General features: G+C 39.0%; 1 protein-coding gene across 4 annotated transcripts in view; it reads left to right on the forward strand.

Moving 5' to 3' along the window:
• The window catches only part of arhgap26 (Rho GTPase activating protein 26), a 71,788-nt gene that overhangs the window by 38,719 nt on the left and 8,756 nt on the right, over positions 1–24,313 (forward strand). For 3 of the 4 annotated variants that reach the window (XM_023962160.1, XM_023962161.1, XM_023962163.1), the window contains exons 5-20: positions 3,242–3,343; positions 3,427–3,537; positions 3,872–3,976; positions 4,783–4,912; positions 6,676–6,776; positions 7,732–7,826; positions 9,602–9,680; positions 10,810–10,846; positions 10,995–11,060; positions 12,456–12,530; positions 12,629–12,713; positions 13,209–13,267; positions 19,202–19,307; positions 21,843–22,002; positions 23,384–23,528; positions 23,664–23,838. In XM_023962160.1, the coding sequence (XP_023817928.1) occupies positions 3,242–3,343; positions 3,427–3,537; positions 3,872–3,976; positions 4,783–4,912; positions 6,676–6,776; positions 7,732–7,826; positions 9,602–9,680; positions 10,810–10,846; positions 10,995–11,060; positions 12,456–12,530; positions 12,629–12,713; positions 13,209–13,267; positions 19,202–19,307; positions 21,843–22,002; positions 23,384–23,528; positions 23,664–23,838 (1,631 nt within the window). The remainder of the gene's footprint in view (positions 1–3,241; positions 3,344–3,426; positions 3,538–3,871; positions 3,977–4,782; positions 4,913–6,675; positions 6,777–7,731; positions 7,827–9,601; positions 9,681–10,809; positions 10,847–10,994; positions 11,061–12,455; positions 12,531–12,628; positions 12,714–13,208; positions 13,268–19,201; positions 19,308–21,842; positions 22,003–23,383; positions 23,529–23,663; positions 23,839–24,313) is intronic. The other variant, XM_023962162.1, reaches the window with a different exon arrangement.

Consider the following 24,313-nt stretch of genomic DNA (forward strand, 5'->3'; position numbering starts at 1 on the left):
CCCAGAAATTGTTTATTTCTGTTGGTCACAGGGCTCCATGGTGTGCCTTAGGTAAAACAAACTTAAAATGGTTGTTTTTAAACTTTCAAATTCCTAGAAATAAATGTTTTTTCCTCAAACTCCCAAAATGTTTCATAAACAGTTATGACATACTTATTGTACATTAGGAGAGACACATTCTGGGGTAATTCCTTATGCCCTGTTTGTAACTATAATTGCTTTTTTGTGTTTTTAACCTGCTTATACTGAGTCGCAGTGCTCTTGCTTTGTTGGGGGTTTTCCTTGTACAGTCATTAGGCGTGTTATGGGCGTAGTAATCCATCCCATTGTTGGGGGTCACTGTCTGATCTTGGCATGGTGGTCAGATTAAGAAGTGAACGCAGAATTGGTACAGTGAGGTCACCACCAGCAATGTGCTAATCTGAGTTTAGCCTAAAAGGCCCGAGAAAATCGTCGCCTGGCTCTGCTTCACCTCTTTGTAATGCTGAAAAGCTTTGAACACTGGAGGCCTTTCCACTGAATTACAGCGGCTGGACAAATAATCAGATCTAAATGTGCGGAGTTACAAATTACAGAGTTTATTTAAAGAAGACTGTGCTCCAGGTTGTAATCTTGTTCACTAAGCAATTCTCTCTAATAGAAAGATTGCAGCGAGCCAGTCCCAGGAGTCAAACTACAACAGGAAGTGCAATTAATCCAGCGTGCTCTTCAAATTATAAGTAATGTGGAACCTGTAAAAAAAAAAAAAAACTGTTGGAGACTTCCTTTTTTTTAATGAAAGAGCTGAACTGCATAATTGATCATTTTGCTTGCAGGCTCCCACAGAACTCATAGGTGTTTATTTGTATTTTATCAGCCCATTTGTTACTAATTATTAGCATGGATTGAATGACTTAGTTGGATTCAGGAAATCAGTGTTGTACAGCAGGCAGCTTGTGTTCAGTAATTATCTACCGTTATGACTAAAAGGGTGAGTATGGCATCACATGAAGTGCCACTGTTCAACTGTTCAACATCAGTCAGCATTGGCTCATAATATCAGTTTCTTCTTAATAGTTTGGGTAATTTAGGCACAGAGAAAAGCGACTCATCCTCAGAAACTGAGGTGCTACTGCCACCTGCTGGCTGAAAATGAGAAAGCCCCTTAAAAATGTAAAAAAAAAAAAAAATAGACACATTTTTTGCATTGATATGAAGGCAGGACAAATCCTCAGACTTTTTGACCTTCACTTTAAATCAGTTATCATATGCATTGTGTGCATCAGTCCTTAAAACCTCAACTCAAACAAAAGCAAAATCTCAAACAACCTGCAAGTCAGAGGGAGACTTTAAACATAGATGTTGTTGTTGTTCAGACATCCGGTCATCATTTCTGATGTGTTCTGCAGCTGCTGACTGCGGCCCAGAGGACTGGAAGTGCTCACTTGGAAACCGACAACTGTATTTCATAGCCAATTCCAGCATCAGTACATTATAAATTATTCAGTTTAGAATTAGTTCTTTCAGTGACACTTTGTGAAAATCTGCTAGTTTACAATGACTGTTAAAGTGGTAAAGTCTAAATGAAGCCCATAAATGATCTTAACCCTTGTGCTATCCTAGGCACTTTAACATTGGGAGTTGGGTCATCTAGACCCCACTAGACAGTACGCTGAACCTTTTTTTCTTCAATGATTTATGATCTTCACTGGTGTCCATGGATTCCATGAAATCTTTCCATCTTTATCCACCTTTTGTCATGGTAGGGAGAACACGTCAATGTAGGGATCGGGTCATCTGGACCCCATAGGATAGCACAAGGGTAAATATTTTTAACTCTTTAGTACTTTGTAAAAATCTATCATCATGTGAGTCATCATTTACATGCATGCATTGTTGCCATTGTGAACTAAAAGAAAAAGCAAGGAGACCATGTATGCACCAAGCACAGTTTTGTATGTAGTCTCTTTCTAATGATAACCTATTTGGGGATTTGCTCTGCTTTTATGCAGATTAGAGTGAAAGGAATGTAAGCAGGCCAGGACAGATGTAGTCTGACAGCACCTAAGGGCCTCTCCGGTGGAGGGAGACCCACCCTGAATTCTCCTTCATCTGTTTATATTTTCTTGTCTTCTTTTTTTGCTCTTCTTTTTCTCCCGCTATTAGTCATCGATAGAGCTTTTAACCATTTAACTTTTATCTTAGACAGGGTGGAACTTTACCGCCCTTTGTTTTTTAGTTGTTTTTCTTTTTTTTTTTTTTTAAGATTAAAGATTTTCCATCCCTTTTTTTTAAGCTTCACAATTCTTTCCAGAGGCATGTCATCCCAAAAATGCTGAATATTTTCCACATTTTCACAAGAGAGATTTGATCCTTTGCATTTCATTTACAGTAATTACGTGTCAGTGTTTGAATGGAAGCACTTAAAATTCAGGGTCAGAAATAATCCAGTCCTGCTCAGTTAACATTGGCTTTATTCTAATTCAGCTCGTTAAAGTTTATGTATGTAGTTTATGTACGTAGTTTTGTTTATATATAAATAGTTACTTTATCTAAAAAACAACTATTATATTAATTCAAGGCAGTATATTTTTTGTTTTGTAAAACTTTATTTGAGGTCTAAATGCAACATATGCAGTGCTTTTTCAAGTATTAGAATATACTTATGAAATTTGTATCATTTATTTGAAAGTAGTAACAAAATGTTTGTTTTATTACATTTTTCCAATGTAGATAATCTTTGGTAGATCACTGTTTTGTTATTTAAAATCCTGCTTCTTTATTAACAATATTCTAAAGGTTAACACGTGTTGTAAACACTTTTCTTTTTCTTCATTTTTGCTATCATTCATCTTTATATTAAATGTTGAATGACTCGTTTTTTCCCCCTTTTACAGCAGTATTTTGTTTAGTTTACGCCCTGCTCATCTTTCTCTCACGTGTCTCTTTGTTATGTCAGTGATCTCATTCCTGATGAAACAGTACATTGTTCAGTTAGCAGCTGTGCAACCCAGAGGGAGAATTTCATGCTGAGCTTTGTGGAAGTGGAAAATATGTGAAATCCTGAAGAAATCCAGCATTTTCTCCAATGTTTTAGTATTTGGCAAAGTCTCGGCAAAAATGTAAACCATTGAATGCCTGCCTCTCTGTGATAAGAAACACATATGGTCGTGTTTTTTTTTTTCAACACTTTTGGAGAATACTTGCAAGGCAATAAACTGTACTATCTGGAACTGAAAGGATTTTTGCTTTTATCTGACAGGAAGCTAAGAAAAAGTATGACAAAGAGACAGAGAAATACTGTGGAGTCCTGGAGAAGCACCTTAGCCTTTCAGCAAAGAAGAAAGAGGCACATCTGCATGAGGTATGATCTCATGTCAGTCCACGTCCTGTTTCTGTCTCCCACACAAGCGAGCTCATTTTTCACAGATGCTTTTCCTGTCGTAGGCGGACAATCAGGTGGATAACGTGAGGCAGCACTTCTATGAGGTCTCCCTGGAGTATGTCTTCAAAGTTCAAGAGGTCCAAGAGAGAAAGATGTTTGACTTTGTGGAGCCTGTAAGATATTTTCCTCCCTGTTGACCCGTTTTGGTTTTAAAACTTCAGGAAGCTTGACGTTCACCTTAAACACTTCATGGGTTATAAAGTACAGCTGCCAGATTAACAGACATTCATATCATATCTATATCATCATCTGATGCTTTTATAGTAATTATGTTGTGTTAAAAAACATTTTCAACAAAAAAAAAACAACTTCACTTTTAGATCCTGTTTTTAACTTTTGTTGGCCTCACATTTATCCTTTCCTTTTTTTTTTGGATCTTCTTGTTTTCCACTTCTTCTCTTCTCTTCCGCCTCGCGACATCGTGCCTGTGGTGCTATTTTCCTTCAGCTGCTGGCATTTCTCCAAGGCCTGTTCACATACTATCACCATGGTTACGAGCTGGCTAAGGACTTCAACCACTTCAAGACGGATCTTACCATCAGCATACAGAATGTGAGGTCACAAACACATTGTTCTCGTATCCTGTTGCACACCCAACTCTGTTAGACTAACGTTTTCAAATGTTCCAACTTTAGTTTTATTCCAATTTACAAAAATGTGTAGTTTTCATTGTAGAGATGTAAAGGTGTTTTGCATTGTATTATATTAGAGGGGAAATAACTTTTTATCAAGTAAACATAAAAATGCATCAGATAAAGTCGTACGATGTAAAAAGTCGTTTAAGTATTTTACTCAAATAAAATTATTTTTCTTAAATAGTTTATAAATAAGAAATTTGTCAAACCATCTACATACAGGAGGCTAAATAAAACTTTTTTGTTTTTTTGCTTCAGTAAATCTGAGTTGCATTTAGGGAAATATTTATTTTAATTATAAATAATTTAGTTTAAAGACAGTTTGAGAAGCTGTAACCTTTTTCATGAAAAAGTGTCATTTTGTTGTTTGTCTTTTTAAGTCATTTGTGACAGAAAGAAAATATTTTATAACAGACAAAATAAAAACCTGACGAAAAATGATTAAAAACAGCTTCAATACTGTAGCCAAATGTTTTTTTTTAAAAACAAATGTATATTTATTTCTCTGAAATCATGTAACATTAACCTGTTAAGTTCAATGTTTTAAACATTAAGTGATCATAAAATGAGAGGAAGAAACACAAAATGAGGTTTTGAATGAAAAAAAAAACTTGTCTTCTTTAGTAAGACACGCTTTGGCCGGCTGCTGAAAAACACTTCAACATAAACTGAAGCCAAACAGAATTTGTAATTTTCTGTGTTTGTTTCTTTTTTGGTTGGCAGACGAGGAACCGCTTTGAGAGCACACGCTCCGAGGTAGAAAGTCTGATGAGGAAGATGAAGGAGAATCCCCATGAACACAAGAGCATCAGCCAGCACCTCATGGAGGGATACCTGTTTGTCCTGGAGAAGCGTAGGTGTCACTTCTGCTTGTGCTTCAACTTTTCTGAACTTTGAGCTGGATTCAAGGGCCTATGTTGTGCTTTTCTTAAGCCTTTCAGAGTAAACCATATACATGATCATAAATTGCCTTTGGCACTCTAAAGAACAAATAATTTATGAAATATGAGTTATTTTCATGAACTCTTTTCCTCCCTGGAAGTAAAACGACTGGATCTCTGAGGCTCTGCCTTTCACTTTGTGGGTGCCACCTATTTCGACGTATATGACGTCAACCTAGAGCCGGCCTCTGCAGCGTGTCTGCGTTTCTCCCACAAAATCAAACAACATCCTAACTTTTGCAAAGATGGATCTGCATGCCGTACATCTGCCTTCAGTTGTCCAGGCATTTATTCCATCCCAGGCAGAATGGTGATGGCTAATGGGCGCATTTTGCTGTGAAATTCGGTCACAAAATGCACCACCAGATGAACAGGATTTATTGAAATGATGAGAATATTGTTCTATGTTCTGATTAGCACTGGCTGTGAACATTTCATTTCTCTTTGAAGCATCATCAATCTCCGTGTCAAAAATCCTCTGCTTTAATGCGCATCATTTTCCTGGAGACACACACACGCCTTCCATCTTTGCTGAGTAATCCATGTTCAAACCAGTTCTTCTTATTGGTCACTGGCCTTTTTTGCATCTCCACCAGGATATTGTTTACTCCTTTTTCTGTAGCTGTCTTCTCTACATCGCCCATCTGCTTGCGTCATTCTTGGAACACTTGGGATGTTCTTTATGCTGGTTTTCATAAGTTGGGCGGGGCTGGTGCTCAGAGCGCAGGTTTTAAGAGGAATACTCAGAAATGCATGAACGAGTCAAAATACCACGTTGGGGTTTGATTTTATGAGGAATGAACATTATAATACACTTAAAAGCTCAAAAAGTTGATTTTTGCATGGTATAGGCCCTTTAAGTTTATAAACATGTAGTAATAACAACTTGTATCAAAACGGTACAAAATTGGAGATGATAGACCTTGAATTATGCTGCTGTTGGCTGTGTTGTTTGTAAAAATTCTGATCCCCAAATAAACGATCTCTGCTTGGAGTTTCCCCAGATTCAATCCACTATTTGTGTTGAAAACTGAAACCTTTTATTGCAAAATTTGATGCCCCGGGTGAGTTACGATCCCAACATTTTAACAGGTGCCCTGCCAGCCCCATAGCAACAACATTTGTCAGATCCTGGTTGGGGAAATTGTGCTTTTGATACCCAGTGAACACCTGTGACAGTAGATTAGGATCTTTGCTGGTATGGCTACTATATAGACATTGACTTATTCTCTGATCCGCCTTACAAAGGTCCTTAAAAATCTTAGATTTAACTGGAAGAAATCTATAACAGTTTACTTAGTTTGTAGATCGATGGGTGGATGTGTTCATGTTTGTTAGAACACACAAGAACCGCACTACCTCCCTCTCTCTGACATGTGTGCACACTAACATATGCACATGATATGAGGGGAACCGAATAAATACATATAATGAACCAATAGCTGACAAAGGCAAGTCTGATCCATTAAAGACGTGACTACAGGTCTGGACACGTGTGGTTGCTATGGTAACTCATCCAGCTAGGAAGAAGACATGACTAATCCTTTTTTTTGGTCTTATTTAAACTCTCTTTGCTCTGTTGTCACATGACTTATTTCTTGCTACTGCACCCCGCCCCATCTTTTGTTCCCAATCTCAATCTTGAACTGTGTTCCCCACCCCCTACCCCCTACAGGGTCATTTGTGTCGACTTGGGTCAAGTACTACTGCACATACCATCGTGAACCTAAGAGGGTCACCATGGTTCTGTTTGACCCTAAATCTGGCGGGAAAATGGTGAGTCTCCATTAAGGTGCATTTAGAGATTAAAAAGTCAGGATTGATTCTTTCCATCTGTTTTCAGTGAGTGTTTAGTAAAGATGATCTGGAACAATCAATGCATGAACAGTGCAGGACAATGATATGTCAAGTCAAGACTACAGACTCAGAGTAAAGAATTGCAGTTGGGAACCTTTCTAGATATAAAATGACTGAATATTTGATGACTTCTGACTTCATAATCAGAACCTCCACTCTGGCACTAACATTTATAAAGATTACAAGAATGCACATGCAGCAATCTCAAGCCTTTGGCATGACAAGCAAGTGGAAACTTCACTGTAAAACATACTAAATATATAAACGTGTTGCAAAAAATGTCACTTTTACTCAGTTGGAGATTACGGTATGTAACGACAATTTACCTGGACTAGCAGCCTGTTAGGCTTCAAGTATTTTCAAACCTGGTTCCGCCTAAACAGGTGGGCTGTGAACATATAATCCTCTGTGTTTTAACAACTCTTACAAATTTTAAATGAGAAGATTTGTAAAACCAATCCATATTTATTATGAACATTTCATGTTATGTAACATTAAAATAAATGTAAAAAACAATAGATGACAGTACATTATGGTTTTCATTTGTATCATTTGTTGGGCTCAGCAGTAAAAAAGAATATGAAATTAAAATAATGATCCAATATTTTACCAAAAGTTTCTAAAATGTGTTGCCTTCTTAGAGGAGTTAAAACATTTTGCTTTTTAATTAGTTTCCCATTTTCTTATTGTTAAATTTTTTTTAGAATATTGGAGAAAAAAAGGAATTGAGACAGTATGAAAACACCTGCAGTCATATTAAAATTGAGGTGTTTTTTTTTAATACTGCTTGTTAGGATTCCTGTTTAAAAGCCTTGATTGTTGATTCATTCTGCTTACCCTGCAGTGACGTGATTTACTTTTTTATGAAATCCAGGGAGAGGAGGAGAGCTTCATCCTGAAGTCCTGCACCAGGAGGAAGACGGACTCGATAGAAAAGAGGTTCTGTTTTGATGTGGAGGCAATGGACAGGTCAGTGCCAGCCCTGACAGTAGATTTCACAGCGTGTAATTACAACTAACGGACAGCTGGGGGTGCTGCTGAACTGATGCAAAGGACCTTGTAGCTTTATGCTTCCAGCGTTGATGTCCATTCATTTGGTTGGCTTTCCCTGCTGTCCCAGTGTAGACTTTAACACAGCTGCAGGTTTAGGGTTTGAGGTCACCGCTGTGCTCTTGGCTGGACTTTGTGCTTTTCATTGTTTGTCTTTTACAGCGTTGTAGAATATTACAAAAGGAAAATTGGCGAGTCTTTCTGACAAGTTGGCCACATGTATATTTTCTAACTTTTCTGTGCAAAGTAAAATAAGTTTAACAAGTTCCTGTTAATTGTTTATCAGTGTTGCACACACATACATATTGATGGTATGTGTTAGTAAAGGGATTAGAGATTATTATTCCAAATGCTTTTGTTATGAAAAAAACGTGATCCACACAAAATAGAATCGTTTTCACATGTTTTAACGGTTTTGCAGATGTATCTCATTAGATATTTGCTTTTAGAGCATAAAATTATTTTAGAAATATTCTTTTATTGCTAGATTACAAAGTGGACATAACATTAGATTGCAAATAAAACCCCTTCTTTAATATTTGGTTCTAAAAGGATTATTCTGAAACTATTGATTTTGTTTCTGCACATGCATTTGTAGCTCTGCAGGCAGGACTTAGCAGAACTAGTAGTGTTATAGTATATGCAAATATCTACCTTAAAGTCCCGCTCCACTCATTTTTTGATCTGTTCTAAAAGCTTTCCCAGCACTCTTTTAAAAATATAAAACCTTTGCTTTTTTAGAACATAATTTCTGTTGTGCTGTAGTAGTTCATTAGAATTTCACCTTTTAGTTGTCGGCGTGGTGGAGTCCCACCCCCCCTTCCCTTCCTGTTACTGAGAGCTCTCTGTTTACACACTCTCCTGCTATCTTACAGCCCTTTACACCCTCAGCTAATATTAGCAGTGCAACAAAAATAGAATATAGGCGCTATCCAGGTGGACGGTTTTGAGCCAGATGCCAACTCAGACGAGGAAAACGAAGACGTACTCAGAAATGCAATTTAAATCTTGTAATGTCCTCTCCATCATTAGAAAAACAAAACCCATCAAATTCAATGGAGTGGGGTTTTAAATGATCTGTTTGCAGCTCAGTAAAGCCAGTACGTCCTATGAGGGCCACACTCAGTTCTACTCAACCTACAGTGCAGCTTCAAAAACTGGACTGTGGGTCCAAGCGTCCCTTGATGAGGAACAGTGTGTGCTGGTCAGTCCATCGAGTCTGAAAGTGAGATGAATGTGCTGCTATCAGCACGCTGAGCATACCGATTGATTGGAAACCCCAGAAGACCGGTATGGTATGGATGTGGTTAATGAGGGTGTGTCAGTGACTGATGTGTGAGCACGCTCACTGAGGGCTAACCCTGTCAAGGTGATTTGTAATAGCTGCTTGATTTAATGGATACTTGTTAGTTGATGAATCCTCAGGCTTTGTGCACATCCCTTCTTGGTAAAAGTCAGAACTGAGCTGCTAATCTGTTTATATCTGCCAAAAATGAGCTGTGTCTGATATTTAAAACCAATTTATATCTGAGATGCACAGACTTCTGTCCATGTTAGAAAACACCAACACTTTTATATTAGGTTTTCAGATATAAAAGTGTATTTTCTTTTAGATAGTAAATATTCAATTTTAGTTTTGTTCTAATTTTCCAATATATTTTGAGGCTAACGTGCTTTGTGTGTGCTTGTCAAAGGCCGGGTGTGATCACCATGCAAGCTCTGTCAGAAGAGGACCGCAGGTTGTGGATGGAGGCTATGGACGGCAGAGAACCGGTGGGTTTCCATGGTTACCAGTTTGTTCTTACATGACACAGCCAAACAGGTAGAGAGAGAGACAATTAGACGGAGGGAGGACATGTTCACTAAGCAAAACAACGTCGGCGTTTTGCTTTGAAGACACAATTTTTCTGGCTTTGCACCAAGTTTTGCATTTCTTACTACATAGTTTGCATTTGGTTGGGTAATGGATAGTTCTCTGAAATCCTGGGCACTCAATGGTCACATTCAGGATCTGTTCGTGTGAACACAACTTGCTTCATGTTGCCGTTTAAACGTGCAAAAGTAGCCCAGACAAGCTCAAACAAGCAGCTGACGAGCTCAGGGAAACTCTCATTAAATTAGAAATGCCTGTTGTTTCCTTTTCCTGCAAACACCAGTACTTTCTGTTTGCACTTCACTGGCTAAACTCAGTTTGTCTGCGTAAATACTTTTTTCTTTTTGTCAAGAAAAACCAAAGAACTTTACAGCCACGCCTTTTTCTCTTGACGCTAAAAGGAGGTCCTGTGCTTTCCTTCCAGTTAAAACTTTCCAGAGCCAAACAATTTAAAAATATGTTGTTCACATGATGTAATGTTTATGTAAAACCACTGGTTTGCCTCAGGTTTAAAATGAGGTAGACTGATAACTGACCGTCTGCAGATATCAATCTTTTTGCGATATTCATGGTGTGAAATGTTATTATATTTTTCGAGTTTTTCATAAAGATTTGTACAAATAGTTTTTTTGCTAATTCCAAATCCAAGTCGAATTTAGTCTAATCTCTGAGTTTAAAATGAATTGTAACCTGAAAGGCTTCTATATTACAACAAAACAAAAGGTTGTGCTGTAGAATAAAGCATTGACAGTGTCTGCATTGTTGCAAATTGATCACAGTAGTATATAAAAAAGGATGTAACAGAGATGATCAAAAAAGTCAGAATTATTCTCAACTTCCAAAGATGGCTTTATGTTATACCTAAATATGACTTAAATCTTAAGTCCTAATCAAACACATAATATTTGTTTAATTTAACATTTGCTATAGTTATAAGCGTATCTGCATAGAAGCCCAAAACTTATTAATGTACATAGTAAAAAAAAAAAAATGTTCCTGGAGAAAGTTTATGCACTGTTTTTTTTGCAGGTATACAATCTCAACAGAGACAGTCAAGCTGAAGGCAGTAAGTAGCTTCAACATGTTTTATATTTATTTTTTTAACCAGAATTCAAAATTACTGGATTTCCACAACTGTTTCAACCTTTTGTTTTCTTTAATGAATGCTTTCAAGTTGCGCCCAACCTAATTTTGTATCTCCTCCCCTCCTTCAGTGGCCCAGCTGGATGTGATCGGATTTAATGTGATGAAGAAATTCATCTATGCTGTGGAGACGCGAGGTACACCGCTTCTCTGCGCCTTTCTTCTGTTTTGTTTTGTTTTTTTCTTCTCAGATCTGTGGGTTTCCTGCGTCTTCACTAAGGCATGCTGTACTTTTCATTTAGTTTCGGTTCCTATGTGTTTAGAGTGAAAAAAGGGACACTATGAGTACATCAGAGGCAGCGCCTCCCATTGCTTCATACTTTAAGTTTCACACAAGTTTGTTTAAGATGCATTTTTGTACTCCTACAGTAAAACAGTTTGCAGAGTTAAACCCTCAGCTTACAAAAAGTCTCTCTTTAGTTTTATTTTTGTTGCCTAATTGCGCCTATTATGCAAAAAAGTTATTTTTTTCCCAAGTTAGATCAACTTAGAAATTGATTTCAGGCTTTTTTTCTATTATAGTAACTATAAAATCAAGGTTCGTCCATGTTTCCCTCCTTAACTGTTTTTGAAAGACTACTGAGATAATCACATGACATGCATCATGCAAGGAACCTCATAATATCACAGTAAAACATCACAACTGTACACAAATTTCATTTTCCTTTCACGTGCAACAGAGCATCACACTCAACCACACTGTATGGGCTGAACCCAACAAAGAACATTGCATCGTGTTTGAAGTCTCTACAGGAAGCAAATGTAAGACAGAGAAGATGAAAAAAAACACCAAAAGAAAGAGAATGCATGAATTTAAAGCAGATTCAGGTCTAAGTTAGGCATAAGACGGCATTTATGTTTACACTACAGTGAAATAGCTGGAGGGGTCGCCTGTCAACGTATTTGTACCAGTTTGTAGCACAAGAAAAATCCAAAAACCTAAAGACGAGACTACTAAAAATATCAAAACACTTCCTCCTTCGTTGTGTTTAAACAGTATAAACTGTTATACCTATTCTGCTTCCTCACTGTCAAAAAAAATCAACTTTTAAGATGTATTTCTGTGTGTTAGTGCAAGCTGAAGGTTTTATTACAGCACAAACATTGCATAAGTAAGGATAGATAAGTCTAAACCGTTTATATGTGGACTGAGATGACCTGGCATGCAGTAAAATGGATTTTTATTGCAGTTACCTCTGCTTGGGATTCTCAGAGATGAGTAATCCCAAAATTTCATGAGATAAAATCTGGATTTAAAAATAATCCTTGCGAGTTTTTGAGTCTCTACACATTAAAACTAAAGGTAATAAATTTGACGGTAGCTTTTCTTATTGCTGCTAATATCTTTAGCAGGGTTAACTCGTTTTCTTTTTGGCAAATTGATGAGAACTAATGATTTGTCTGCATGTCTAAATTCCATCTACAGTGTTTATGTTCTCAGCAGAGAATGCAAAAATGTAGAATTCCCAAAGCAGGCCCCTTTTCCTCACATCCAAAAAAGAAAAGACGTTTTTGAGTCTCTTTGTCTCCAGGAATTGATGAGCAGGGATTGTACCGGATCGCCGGCGTTAACTCCAAAGTACAGAAACTACTGAGCCTGACTATGGGATTAAACCAAAACACCAAAACACACAAAGCAAAGCACATGTGCTCCTGACTTTAATCCTTTGTTTGATTAGTAATCCCTGCTCTTTTTGTCCATTAGATCCTAAAACATGCGCTGATGTTGAGCTGGATAGCCCAGAGTGGGAGATTAAGACGATCACAAGTGCTATCAAGCATTACCTCAGGTTTGTGTGCCTAAGCTTTAACCCCAGTCCTTTTTGTTTTAATAAAAGAAAAGTTTTATAGTTTATTGTTTGGATTTGTGGATGAAGGCATGAAAACCTTCAGATCTGCCAGCACCGCCTTACTTCACACTCTCACAGACAACAGGAGTTGACGGTCAAATGATCTCTTTAACATTGGAATAATGAGGGAGGGATTAGTTCTGAGAGGTCAGGAGAAGTCAGTTAAATGGAATGGAAAGATTAACAAAATTTTAGTTGTAGAGCTCACACTGTGCTCAATCTACTGAATAAATCTGCTCTGTGTTTAACACAAATCAGCAGGTGAACTTTCACACAGACACACTTCCATTGATGGCTGCTGTTCTCACACATGAGAACCAGCAGGTGCACGTCCAGGGAGACGAGCTGAGCGCGCCTAAATCCATAATTGTTTATGTGAACCGATTTTTACAAAGTGTCCACATCTTTTCTTTCCTTTCCACTTTGTGCTTCCAGAGTGCTGCCTGCACCTCTCATGACCTACCAGTACCAGAGGAGCTTCATCAAAGCAGCCAGTGAGTCTACTTCTCCCTGCATGCCATTTACCTCTTTAGTGATAAGTTTGTGAATAAAAAACATCTACACCAGTTTTCAAGAAGTAATATTCTTCTTCTTATCATCTTTGATCATATTTCTCAACTGTCACTTCTTGCTTCAACACAGGTAACCGAAAACTAGGAAAACAGTCATCTTTTGAAGAAAATCACTAGAAAGTATTAACATTAATAAAAGTCTTATAAGATATCAACGTTTAGAAACAAGGAGTTTCACACAAGCTTTAAAGAAGGAAAAGTGAGCTAAAGAAGGCAAACTGTTGGATAGAATTACTTCAAATTGAATGTTATACAGCCCAAAGTATTTATTTGATAGTTCTAAGTTTCTTTTGTTTTTTAATGTACCTAATTGTAGATGTTTGTCATTAGTGACAATAACTAGAATAAGAAGTGGAAATTACTGATTTTAGAACCAAATGTGAACAAAAGGAGAATACAATTTTAGTACAATCTAAATCTAAAGCTAGCACTTATTCTGAGAACATAAATCTAAATGTTAGTTTCCAAAATAATGACGATGAATGCCAGTCTAGCTTGTCAATATTTATTGAACTTTAAAATAACAATAATTAAAAAATCCTTAAATTGAACCAACATTACGGTTTTTGTAGTTGTTTTTTTCAAGAGTGTGGAGAAAATGATTTATTTAATATTAATTTCCTTATTTCTAAATTGTAGCTCTTAATGAAACAAAATAAAATTCTCAACTTCTTATTTTTAGAAAAGCTTGTAAATAGAGCAAAGATGAGTTAAAACAACTTAAAACCTGGTAAAATATCTTGAATGTCTAAAAACAGAGCTTTAATATCTTAGTTAGTGGTATGCTGTGTGGTTCCTGGACGAATACATTCATATTTTTAAATGAGGCACACATTTATTTACTAAACACCTCCTTGAGGCTGTTTTCAAGGCCCTTAATTTATAAAAACGTACAGCATTTTGACTGATCTGGGACCTGTGACTGATCTGAATGTGTGTTACCTTAAAGCAAACTGTGCAGTTTCAGTTCAGACACATGTAGACCAAAGCCTGGTCAGCTGATCCCAAAGCAAGTCGGACCAAGTTTCGCACCAGACGGCAGCTGCAAAATGTTTTGCAGCTGCCTCATGGGTGTGGCTCAGTCCACATTCATTTCATTTTTAAAACATAAAAAAAAAATGAAGAAAGCTCCTTCTGCTGATTTAAAGGCAAATTACCCAAACACTTTTACTGACGATGGTTTTCTTTTCCCATGGCTGCTAGGCTACAGAATAAACTCTAGCAGCACAAAGGAACCGCATCTTAAAGCCTCGTCTTTTCGTCAGAAATCATCAACGGGGTTGTTGCTTTTTTGTCCCTTTTAGGCAATTTTGGTTTAGTTAGTCTATTCTTTTTTTGTGATGCATTCAGTTCAATTTTTTCCCGCACGAGGATCTTAATGTTAAAGTGATGCACAGACCTGTTCAGATGTTTGCCTGTAGCCAGTTCTTAACAAAGCCGTGCTGCACTGGCTCCATTCGCAGCAGGTCTAATTAGAGAAAATATGAAGGAAGTGTTTTTATGTGTTTATGTGCGTTTATGAGGCAGTACCGTTGAAGATATGTCCGCCAAGATAACTGGTTCCAGTCAAACTTGAACCTGTCACGCTATGCTTAGAATCCTTTGTAATTTTTATTAGCAAATATTATAATTGCACGCCGTCTGTATACCTTTACTGCAGCCTTTATTCCCCCCCCCTGATCTTTCCCAGAGTCAAATGTCTCTGCTCCATGTTTCCTTCCTGGATCTCGTCAATTGCCGGTAACCCTGCATTTGCGTGTCGTGCATCTGCGCGCGAGTGCGCATGTGTAAGAATGCATCTCTGTGCGTGTCTTCCTCGAGTTTGCAGACCCGGCGGTGTGTTACGAGGACAGTGTCCCGGTCTGAACTCCCTCATTCAGCCACTCCCCTCTTTCTTCCCCCTCTTTCATATTTTTTTTACTGCTCCTCCCAACCACCGAGATCATCTTCCACCTTTTCAAGATTTGCTCCTTTTCACGCTAATCCAGTTCGGTTTATCCAGTCAGGTTTAAAGCAAATTGATGAGGGAAAGCCAAGAGCACATTAGGAAGTGCTGTGGGAACCAGACAGGCTCTGGAGAAAGAAATGGGAAGAGGCTAAGAAGGAACAGGAGAGGAAAGAAAATACTTTGGGATTTTTTTTGTTAGTTTCTTTGACAAAAGAAGCTGCTTATTTACAATAGAATGTGTTTGTTCCATTATTTTTTAAAGTTCTTTCCCCCCCTTTTTTTTTCCCAAATTACTTACTTATGTCCAACATAGATTCCTAGGCCTGTGTGTAAAGAAAATCCTTAATCTGAATTTTTCATGGTTTGTGACAGACCTCCGTCTTTGCTTTGTGCATGATGTCATGCTCTAGTTTTTCCCCTCTGCATCAGTAAAGAGGGAAGCTACATTATTTATACACCCCATCTTTTTTAGTCTCCCTCCTCCCATGGTCAGACCTCAGTCACAGTAACTGTACGCCTCTGTGGGAGAACTTTTTTTATCCATAAAACTCAAGTTTTCTTTCAATTTCTTTCTTGAAAAATGATAACCAGAGCTGGATTAAAACCTCAAAGCAGCAGAGAGCAAAGTTTTATACTTTTTTATCTTTTAACTTATTTTTAGACACATCTTGTAGACAGCACTGCATGTCAAAGACAGTAATATGTAATCAATATAGAATAATACAGTTTAAAAGCTGTTTAATTGTTTGCTATGTTTTACATTTAATAAAAAAAAATCATTATTATCTAAAGGAATTTAAAGGACCTATATCTTGCTTTTCTTAGGCCTTTCAGAGTAACATGTATGCATATATATCATAATATATTAACTTTGGCACTCAGAGAACAAAATTTAAATGATGTGTTAGTTATTTTCGTAGACAGTTTTCCGACCTGGAAGTAAGACGACTTGATCTTTGAGGCACCGCCTTTCACTCCTTGTGGGCGCCGCCCATGTCTTGACGTCAACCTAGGTTGTGTCTGAATTCCTTCCAACCTAGTTACAGTACGGACCAAAAGTTTGGACACACCTTCTAAATCAAAGAGTTTTCTTTACTCATGACTATGAAAATAAAGAAAACTCTTTGAATCAGAAGGTGTGTCTGTACTGTGCATAGTGCACTATGTTTAATATATTCCAAAATCAAGTGTCTGAGAAATTTCCCAGAAGTCTCTGCGAAAAACTAGTGTGCATCTATGCTCACTGTATCGGCAAATATAGACCAGGATGCATTTTTCCCCCAAAAAATTATTTAAATTATTTTTTTTAATAAACCATCAACGTTTGTATCTTCAGAATACAATGGACTCATAAATAATCGTCACAAAACGCTCATATTAATTAGATTTAAACTTCGTGAAATCCTTGACATCATATCCGCCGTTTAAAAATAGTGATCATGGTTTCCGAATTTCTCATAAAATTCAGGGCACGACATAGTGCCACACTATATAGTTTTTTAGGGGTTAGGGGTTAGGGTGGGAATTCAGACACAACCCTTGCATGATAAATCAGAGTAATCGAGTATTTTAGTCCTGGTTGCTTCAACTCTGCTTTTCAGAATTAGCTGTAAAATGTTCTGTATTTCTATCATTTAACCAGCATCTTAAAAAAAGAGCATCCTGTTTTAATGCTTAAACTGCAAACATTTCCTGCGACTAGGAAGAGTAGTTTTTCTTTTTATGTGACCACACTGCTTTACTCTCACAAAAATGTGGATAAAGGTTATCTAGCTTCTTTGTTATTCCCTTAAACTCAGCCTGTCCAGTTCTTCTTTTCTGGAAACGTTCGATTTATGTAATACGTGTAGGTGTTTGATTAAGGTCATGCGGATGTGCTTTGCTGTGCGCGTAAAGAGGTGGGCATAAGAGGAGGGTGCACCGAGAACCAAGAGGGTTTCTGTTTTCATGCATGTTCTTTGTGGGTGCGGAGGCTGCCGCAGCGTTTTTCTCCTCTTTCTCTGCGCGGCTGTTTGCAGCAGTTGCCATCTGTCTCAGAGCATGTGTTTGGATGCATGTGAGTGTTTACAGCGCAGGGCCTCCTACTTGCTAATGTGTGCGTGTGAAGTGTGAGCGGCCGCGATAGCTGCAGGTGAATTGCTCAGCGCTGACAGCCGTCTCCTGAGGCCCGATCAGGTTTGATTGATCTGTCATCCCTCCTCTGACTTAATATAGCAACGTGCTAACACGTAATCTGTCTTCCCTTCTGTCCTGCTGCATATTGACCCCCCCCCCCCCACACACACACACACTTTGCAGCAGCTGCAAACATTCAGTAGCAAAAACCAGCTTCTAACTCTGAATGACTGATAGAGAAAAAGCAAGTGGCAGAAGTGATTACAGAGACACTTTCAAATTCTCTTCTTGCTAACAAATTCAAAAATACCAACAAAGCATGTGCTGCTTTGTTCTCGCATGTTCCCTTTCTGACTCCTTTGTCCTGTTTGACATTTAAAACCCACAAATCCCCTTTTTTAAATGTCCTTTTCATGCAGAGTTCTCTAGCAGCTGTGCCTGACTCAGAGCGGTAAACACTGTAGCAAAAATGGATTCAAATTTCTCTAATTTTCCTGTAGAGTGACAGTCCCACTCTGATCATCTGTTGATCTATACTCAATGCGTTCCCAGCGGTCCTTTAATCACCTGTGTCGTTCTTTAGGACATAGTTTTGGCAGTAGTTCATTAGAAATTTGCCTCTGAGTTGTGGGCAAGGCTGTTGCTGCAGAGTAAGCCCCCCCCCACTTCCCGTAACCCACCTGTTTATACTCTCTCCTGCTAGCTTACAGCCCCCCACAACCCCAACTTAACATAACCAGCGCAAAAAAAAAGATGAAGAAAACAAAGTCATTTATGGATCTAGTCATCTATAAGTGGATGAAGTGTAGTAAGGGAGCTTGTGGCCCGCCCAGTGGATTTTTTATGTCAGCAAGCCCTTTTTGGTCTGCTCCTGATTCACAACAATAGGAACACAAAATACTCAGCAATACAATTTTGAGCTTAACTCTCCTGCAAATTCCACAAGAAGATGTTAAAAACACCAAAAGGACAATGTTCCTTGAATTGGGTCTTTAAATTCCTGTTAGTTATCACACACCAGAGAAGGGGAAATTTACTCCACATTTGACCCATCCACAAAGAGGGTGGGGTCCTATTTTTTAGAGTTTTTAACATGACCCAATTGTGGTCTTTAAACCCACAGTCTTCCAATCTGTGGGTGGACCCTCTCCTACGATAGTGTACAGTAGCAAAAGTGTGCAGCAAAAAGGTGGTTGGACTGATGCTACTGTGAACGATAAGTGCCATTATGGTGTTCTGGGATTTTAAACAATGCAGGGCCTTTATTTCTAGGGCCTTTATTTCTTTGGTGCTGGTAAAACATGCTGCCTCTAGCCCCCTTTATCACCGCCTGCATGAAACGCTCCCCTCCAGCACGAGCCTGCTGCATATTCTTTGTCTGATGCACTTCACATCATCCATTAGGCTTAGATATTATGCACATGTGTCAGACAGAGTTGAGATGAGCAACAGAAAAAGATTTAGCATCAGTTTTTGGGAGAGAGTCACTTTTTTTGTTGTATATTTTGGTTGTTTAGACTTTGCAAACTTGATTTTTTTCAACAACAAAAAAACAGCAAAAGTTTTATTCATACACATATTTGAAGTTTAGATTTTTTATTTCAAAAGTCTTTTTGTTAAAAAGATGCATCTCCACCTTAAGGCCTTTTTTTAAAAACTGTATTTGCAGTTTATGCAGAGCACAGAAGAAGCTGTAGCTTTGGATTTCACTTCTTGGACTTATCCATGAGAAATCTAATGGCTTCTGTTTCTTCCATTGCCTCTATTCCACCTTTTTGTCTGAATCTGCTCAGAGATGGACAACCCAGAGACCAGAGTGACGGAAATCCACACTCTCGTGCACCGGCTTCCTGAGAAGAACAGGCAGATGCTGGAGCTGCTGGTGAATCACCTCGCAAAGTAAGTGGTGACGGCAAAAACAAAGTTACAAACCTGTAAGCTTTCATCACCTCATCTTAGAAAAAGGTGCTGCATGTAAATTGACTTGCAGCACGTTTGAATTTCTTCCCATTTTGAATTTTGGTGCAGTTTAATACCTCCTGATTGCAGTGGCCATCAGTCCCTGCACAGGATTAATGCTCAGAGTTAATCCCATGACGCCACAGATTGACACACTGCACTGAAAATAGAAACCCAGCAGCCACCCAGCTAAGCCCGTTTCTCCGCTTACCCCTCGAAGGCAGAGGTGGTCAGGCGCACGTTTTTAAGGAGTTCCGAAAACTCATGTGGTCACACACAGGAAAAGACTTATTAAACACAAAAATCCTTAAAGTCTGGGATAAAACTAAACCGCAATCTTGGAAATCTAAAGTTTTTGCATCTTTTTTAATTCTCGGTAAATTTGACACAAGCTCCAAGTTCATAAGAATGTACTGCATCTACCCCGCCTAGATGAGAGAGATTCAGATTTGAAATACGTTTTACCAGAACATAATTTGTAAAAGTACATACTAACAATTTCTATGTTAAACATAATTTTGTGTTAAACGGTAACTGAGATAATAACATTTGAAATAATGTCTACTGACGCCTCCCTTATATCTCTGTTTGTCCTTCAAAGAAGAACATTTTGACATTCCATATTCCATACATTGAGCATACAGCTCTACGTTGGTCTGTGTTAGATTGAAGGATTTTTGGAGCTCAAAGGCAAAGAGAAGCAGAGCCCCGCCCCGTTGGCTTTTGTGGAATTATTGATGAAAATCCTTGGAGAGGTATTCTGTATTCAGTCTAAACCTGCATCTAAGCTCTGTGGCTTTATCGGGCTCTTCTCAAGCAGCAGCACGATTCAAACCGTGATAAAGACGCTGGAAGCAATATTTACTCTACACACCAGCAGCACACTGCAGCACACAGGAGGTCACGCATATTTACCTGGGTGTATGGATTACACGTCCAGGTGGCCGTTATCACCATCTCATAGATGAAGGGGTTTAGTTCTGTCTCTGCAGCACAACAAATTATTTACTGGTAGGTTCAGCATAGTTACTGATTCATTCTAAAAAGTGTAATTACTGGTCTGAAAGCAGGGAGGAGCCACTTCTTTTTGTTCTTTTGCTACTGGTTACTAGCCTTATGTTCGCCACCTACATTTGGAAGGGGCTGGTGCGAAACGTTTAAGTGGTTGCAAATCTCACGAGTCTCACTCCAGCCTTTTTCTTTCACCGCTCTGATCCGATATAGGAAAGACCTGGGGCCTCATTTATAAAACTTTGCGTAGGATTTGCGTCAGAAGTGGCGTACGGATGAAACATAGGACGTGCGTACGCAAAGAAATATTCGGATTTATAAAACCGTGCGCACGCACATCCTACGCATCTTTCCCTTAATAAATCACAACCGATTCTAAATGCAGCGCAGCTTTTTGCGGCTTCATGACACGCCCATATTTGTCCATAAATAGTCCGTGAAACGCCCACAAATTGATATTCATGGCTTGCTAAATCATGGCAAACACAGAGAGGAAATCAAAAAAATGTATCTTCACTCAATGTGAAGTAGAAGTTATTGTTGGCGAGTTGGAAAAGAGGAGAAAAGTGTTGTTTGGAGGGCACAGTGTGGGCATTACTAATGCCGAAAAGGCACGTGAGCGGCAAACGGCTACAGCGCTCCATCGGGGGGGGGGGGGGGGGGGGGGGGGGGGGGGGGGGGGGGGCATGCGCCGGGGGGACCGGACTTTTCTTTTTCCAAATATGTGTTCATTTGAATTTCTGTTGTAATTTTCGTTTGATTTTTTTTTATTTGTTTCACTGCTGATCGATCAAACGGGTGTTCATGTAGGCTGTTAATTGTAAGACTTGCTTTGTGAAGTCTTCATGTAATTTATGAGAGGCAGTATTGTCATTTTCACTTTCACGTGTTTCTTCCATCTGCCGACGGTGTCGCCGTTTCTCATTTCACCCGTTTTTGTGCGGACGCCTGGGTCAGAGCTTGCGTGAAGGACCGCACATTTTCCCGTCAAGTTTGCTTTTTATAAATCTCAACTATTGCGTAGAGAGTGGCGTACGCCTTCTTTTGTGCGTACGCAACGTTTATAAATGAGGCCCCTGGTGTCATAAAATTCCACTCGGACAAAAACTGCAATTATTTATGTCAATATGAATGTTTTCCTCCATGATCAATTTTCAAACGGTTGGCACTTCTGTAAATTATAAGGGAGATCAACCCTTATAATCATGAGTCTGTGATTCATCAAAGCTCAACCTGGTTTAACGTTCACTGCGCATGTTTTGCACAAACTGTGGTAGAAACATGTGTAGAGACGAGTGAACGAGTGAGTGCAAAAGCCTGAAACGCGTTTACAGAAGCTTTTATTTTTTAAAGGCTATCCGTCCGCTTTAAAAGCTATCAGTGAAAACGCTTCATCCCTTTTCGATAAATGAGTGGGTTCAGAAATGCTTTCATGAAAACGTGTTTTTATTTGGCTCTCCATAGTGTGGCCAGTCACCACCATCAGAACCTGATGACCATCGCCAACCTGGGCGTGGTTTTTGGGCCGACACTGCTCCGCCCCCAGGAGGAGACGGTGGCCGCCATCATGGACATCAAGTTTCAGAACATTGTCGTGGAAATCCTCATAGAGCACCACGAGAGGGTGAGAAGCGGGGCGACAAGCGGTGGGCGGACGCTGCAGCCTGGCTGAAGATTAAGCAAACCCTTTGACTTTTCTGTAGAGATTAACTCTTGAGTGATTGCACATCAAACTATAGTAAATGCATGCAGCCCATTTATAGATGAAGACATTAGCAGAATATACTAGATATACATTCCAAAGCCACTTTTCCCTTTAGATATAAGCGGCTTAGGGAAAGGCCAAGCTGCTTACAGATGTCACCATGGCAACAGTTGTCTGCATGAGACCCTGGTGTTGTGCACATTTCAGTCTGTGGGTGGAATAAACATGCAGACACATGTGTCAGACCAGTGTTCTGCTCATGCATAGATTTACACATTAGCAGATGAAGTAAGTGCTGAGAGGATGACGCACGTGAATGTTGCTTTTTGCAGTCCTCAGATCCTCTCATTTGAGTGTTTTTATGACGCTGTTGTGCTTTTTACAGCTTTAAAATGCGAATTTTAATTTTTTTATCGTTCATAAAGCAAAGAAAAAGCAGGTGGAATCCAGAAAACCAAAAAAAAAATTAGAAAAATAAATCAAATCAATTTTTAAGTCAGTTTTAGCATTTTCATGACTTTTTATGCCTAGTGAAATAGAGTTTTTATTTTAATCAAACAAACTTTATGTATTTGTTAGTTTAAAGACCCATTTTCTGATGAAAATGGTGTTTTTGATGTTTTTGATGTGTTCCTGCAGCGTTTTTCTGATTATTCAGAACATCTATATTTAGAAACTTAAAAGTGCATTTCTGAGTATTTCTTAACTGAAATTGTTGAGAATCAGGAGAAGACCAGAAAAAAGAAAAGGCATCTTGGTGATAGAAATACGCTGGGCGAGTGGCAACCTCCCTGCTTTGCTCCATTCTGATGCATCAACTTGCAAATGAAGTCTTTGTTTTCCTTATTCGAGCTGGCATCTGGCTCAAAACTGTACGGCTGGATAGCTCCAGTATTGCTCACCATTTTTGTCGCAATGATAGGTTGGGGCTGTAAGCTAGAGGGAGAGCACATAAACAGAGAGCTCAGCAACAAGAGGGGAAGTGGGGCGGGATTGCTCATTGCCATTATTTCCACCCACAGCTCAAGAGGCGAATTTCTAATGAACTCCTGCCGCTCTGCAGAAAGTATGTCCTAGAAAACGACACAGGTTTTATCATTTCGGCTAAAAACTGCATAATCACAATTAAAATACCACTGAGAAGGCTTTTACAGTAGATCAAAGAAATGATTGCATTGGGTGTTTAAGTGAAAAAATCAAACATCCGTTAAGTGTAAAGAGATGTTCCACATATATCTTAAAATCTCCTCCATTATTTCTCTCTTCCTGGGATTTAGTTGAAGTGTTTTTGTTCACTCAGATATTCCAGGACGTCCCAAATTCTGCAGACGGTCCAAACAACATGCCGTCTAACCAGTCTAGAAGAAGAAGCACAGAGAGTAAAGCGCCATCCTGCAGCGAAAGACCTCTCACTCTGTTTCACACACCAACACACTCCCAGAAAGGTATGAACACAGCGTTGTGTTGAACGCTTCCCACCTCTTATTCTTTTGTTCAAACTAAATGTTGGAGTTTTGGGGGGATTTACACACATTTTTAGGATGAGGGGGGGGGTTGTAAACATTTCTTTGAATCTGCAGGTGAAAAGAGGAATAGTGTTGCTGACGTGCAGAACTCCACCAACTGCAACAACTGCAGCAGTAGCAGCAGCAGCAGCGGCGTCGGCGGCGGCGGCAGCCACAGTCACACCCCAAGACACAGCCTGACCAGTAATGACGGCGAGCCGGACAGCCGGCAGACCCGACCCAGCTCGCTGTGAGTTCTGCTCTGTTGGATCATGTTAGTAGTGGTTGTTTAGAGCAGTGTTTTTCAGCCAGTGGGAAATTGGCCTCATTAACTGATCTAAAAACATTTTCCATCTCCAGGATATCCGCTCTGTGTTCATCCAAACAAACCCTGATAAAACACTGAGAAGTTAGGAATATGAAAGATCATAAAATACTTTTTTCTTTGTCTTTATTTGATTCTATTAAAGACATTTTGATAAGAATGACGATACCGCGATTTAGCCGCAACTACAGCTGTTTTCTGAAAAGTCCCGCCCCTTTAACTGTCTCCACCAATCATTCTTGGAGGTTTAATCACATGTCATCAGTCTGACCAATCAGAAGTGGTTCAAGTCTACACTTCCTTGTTCAGATTCTGCTCGTAAACTCTCTTCAGTTCTAACAAAAAGCTCGTCTTTAGCGGTGTAGCTTTCCACAGAATCCGGTATCAGACTGTGGATCAA

The sequence above is a fragment of the Oryzias latipes genome, chromosome 14 (genome assembly GCF_002234675.1).
Source record: "Oryzias latipes chromosome 14, ASM223467v1".
Taxonomy (NCBI): domain Eukaryota; kingdom Metazoa; phylum Chordata; class Actinopteri; order Beloniformes; family Adrianichthyidae; genus Oryzias; species Oryzias latipes.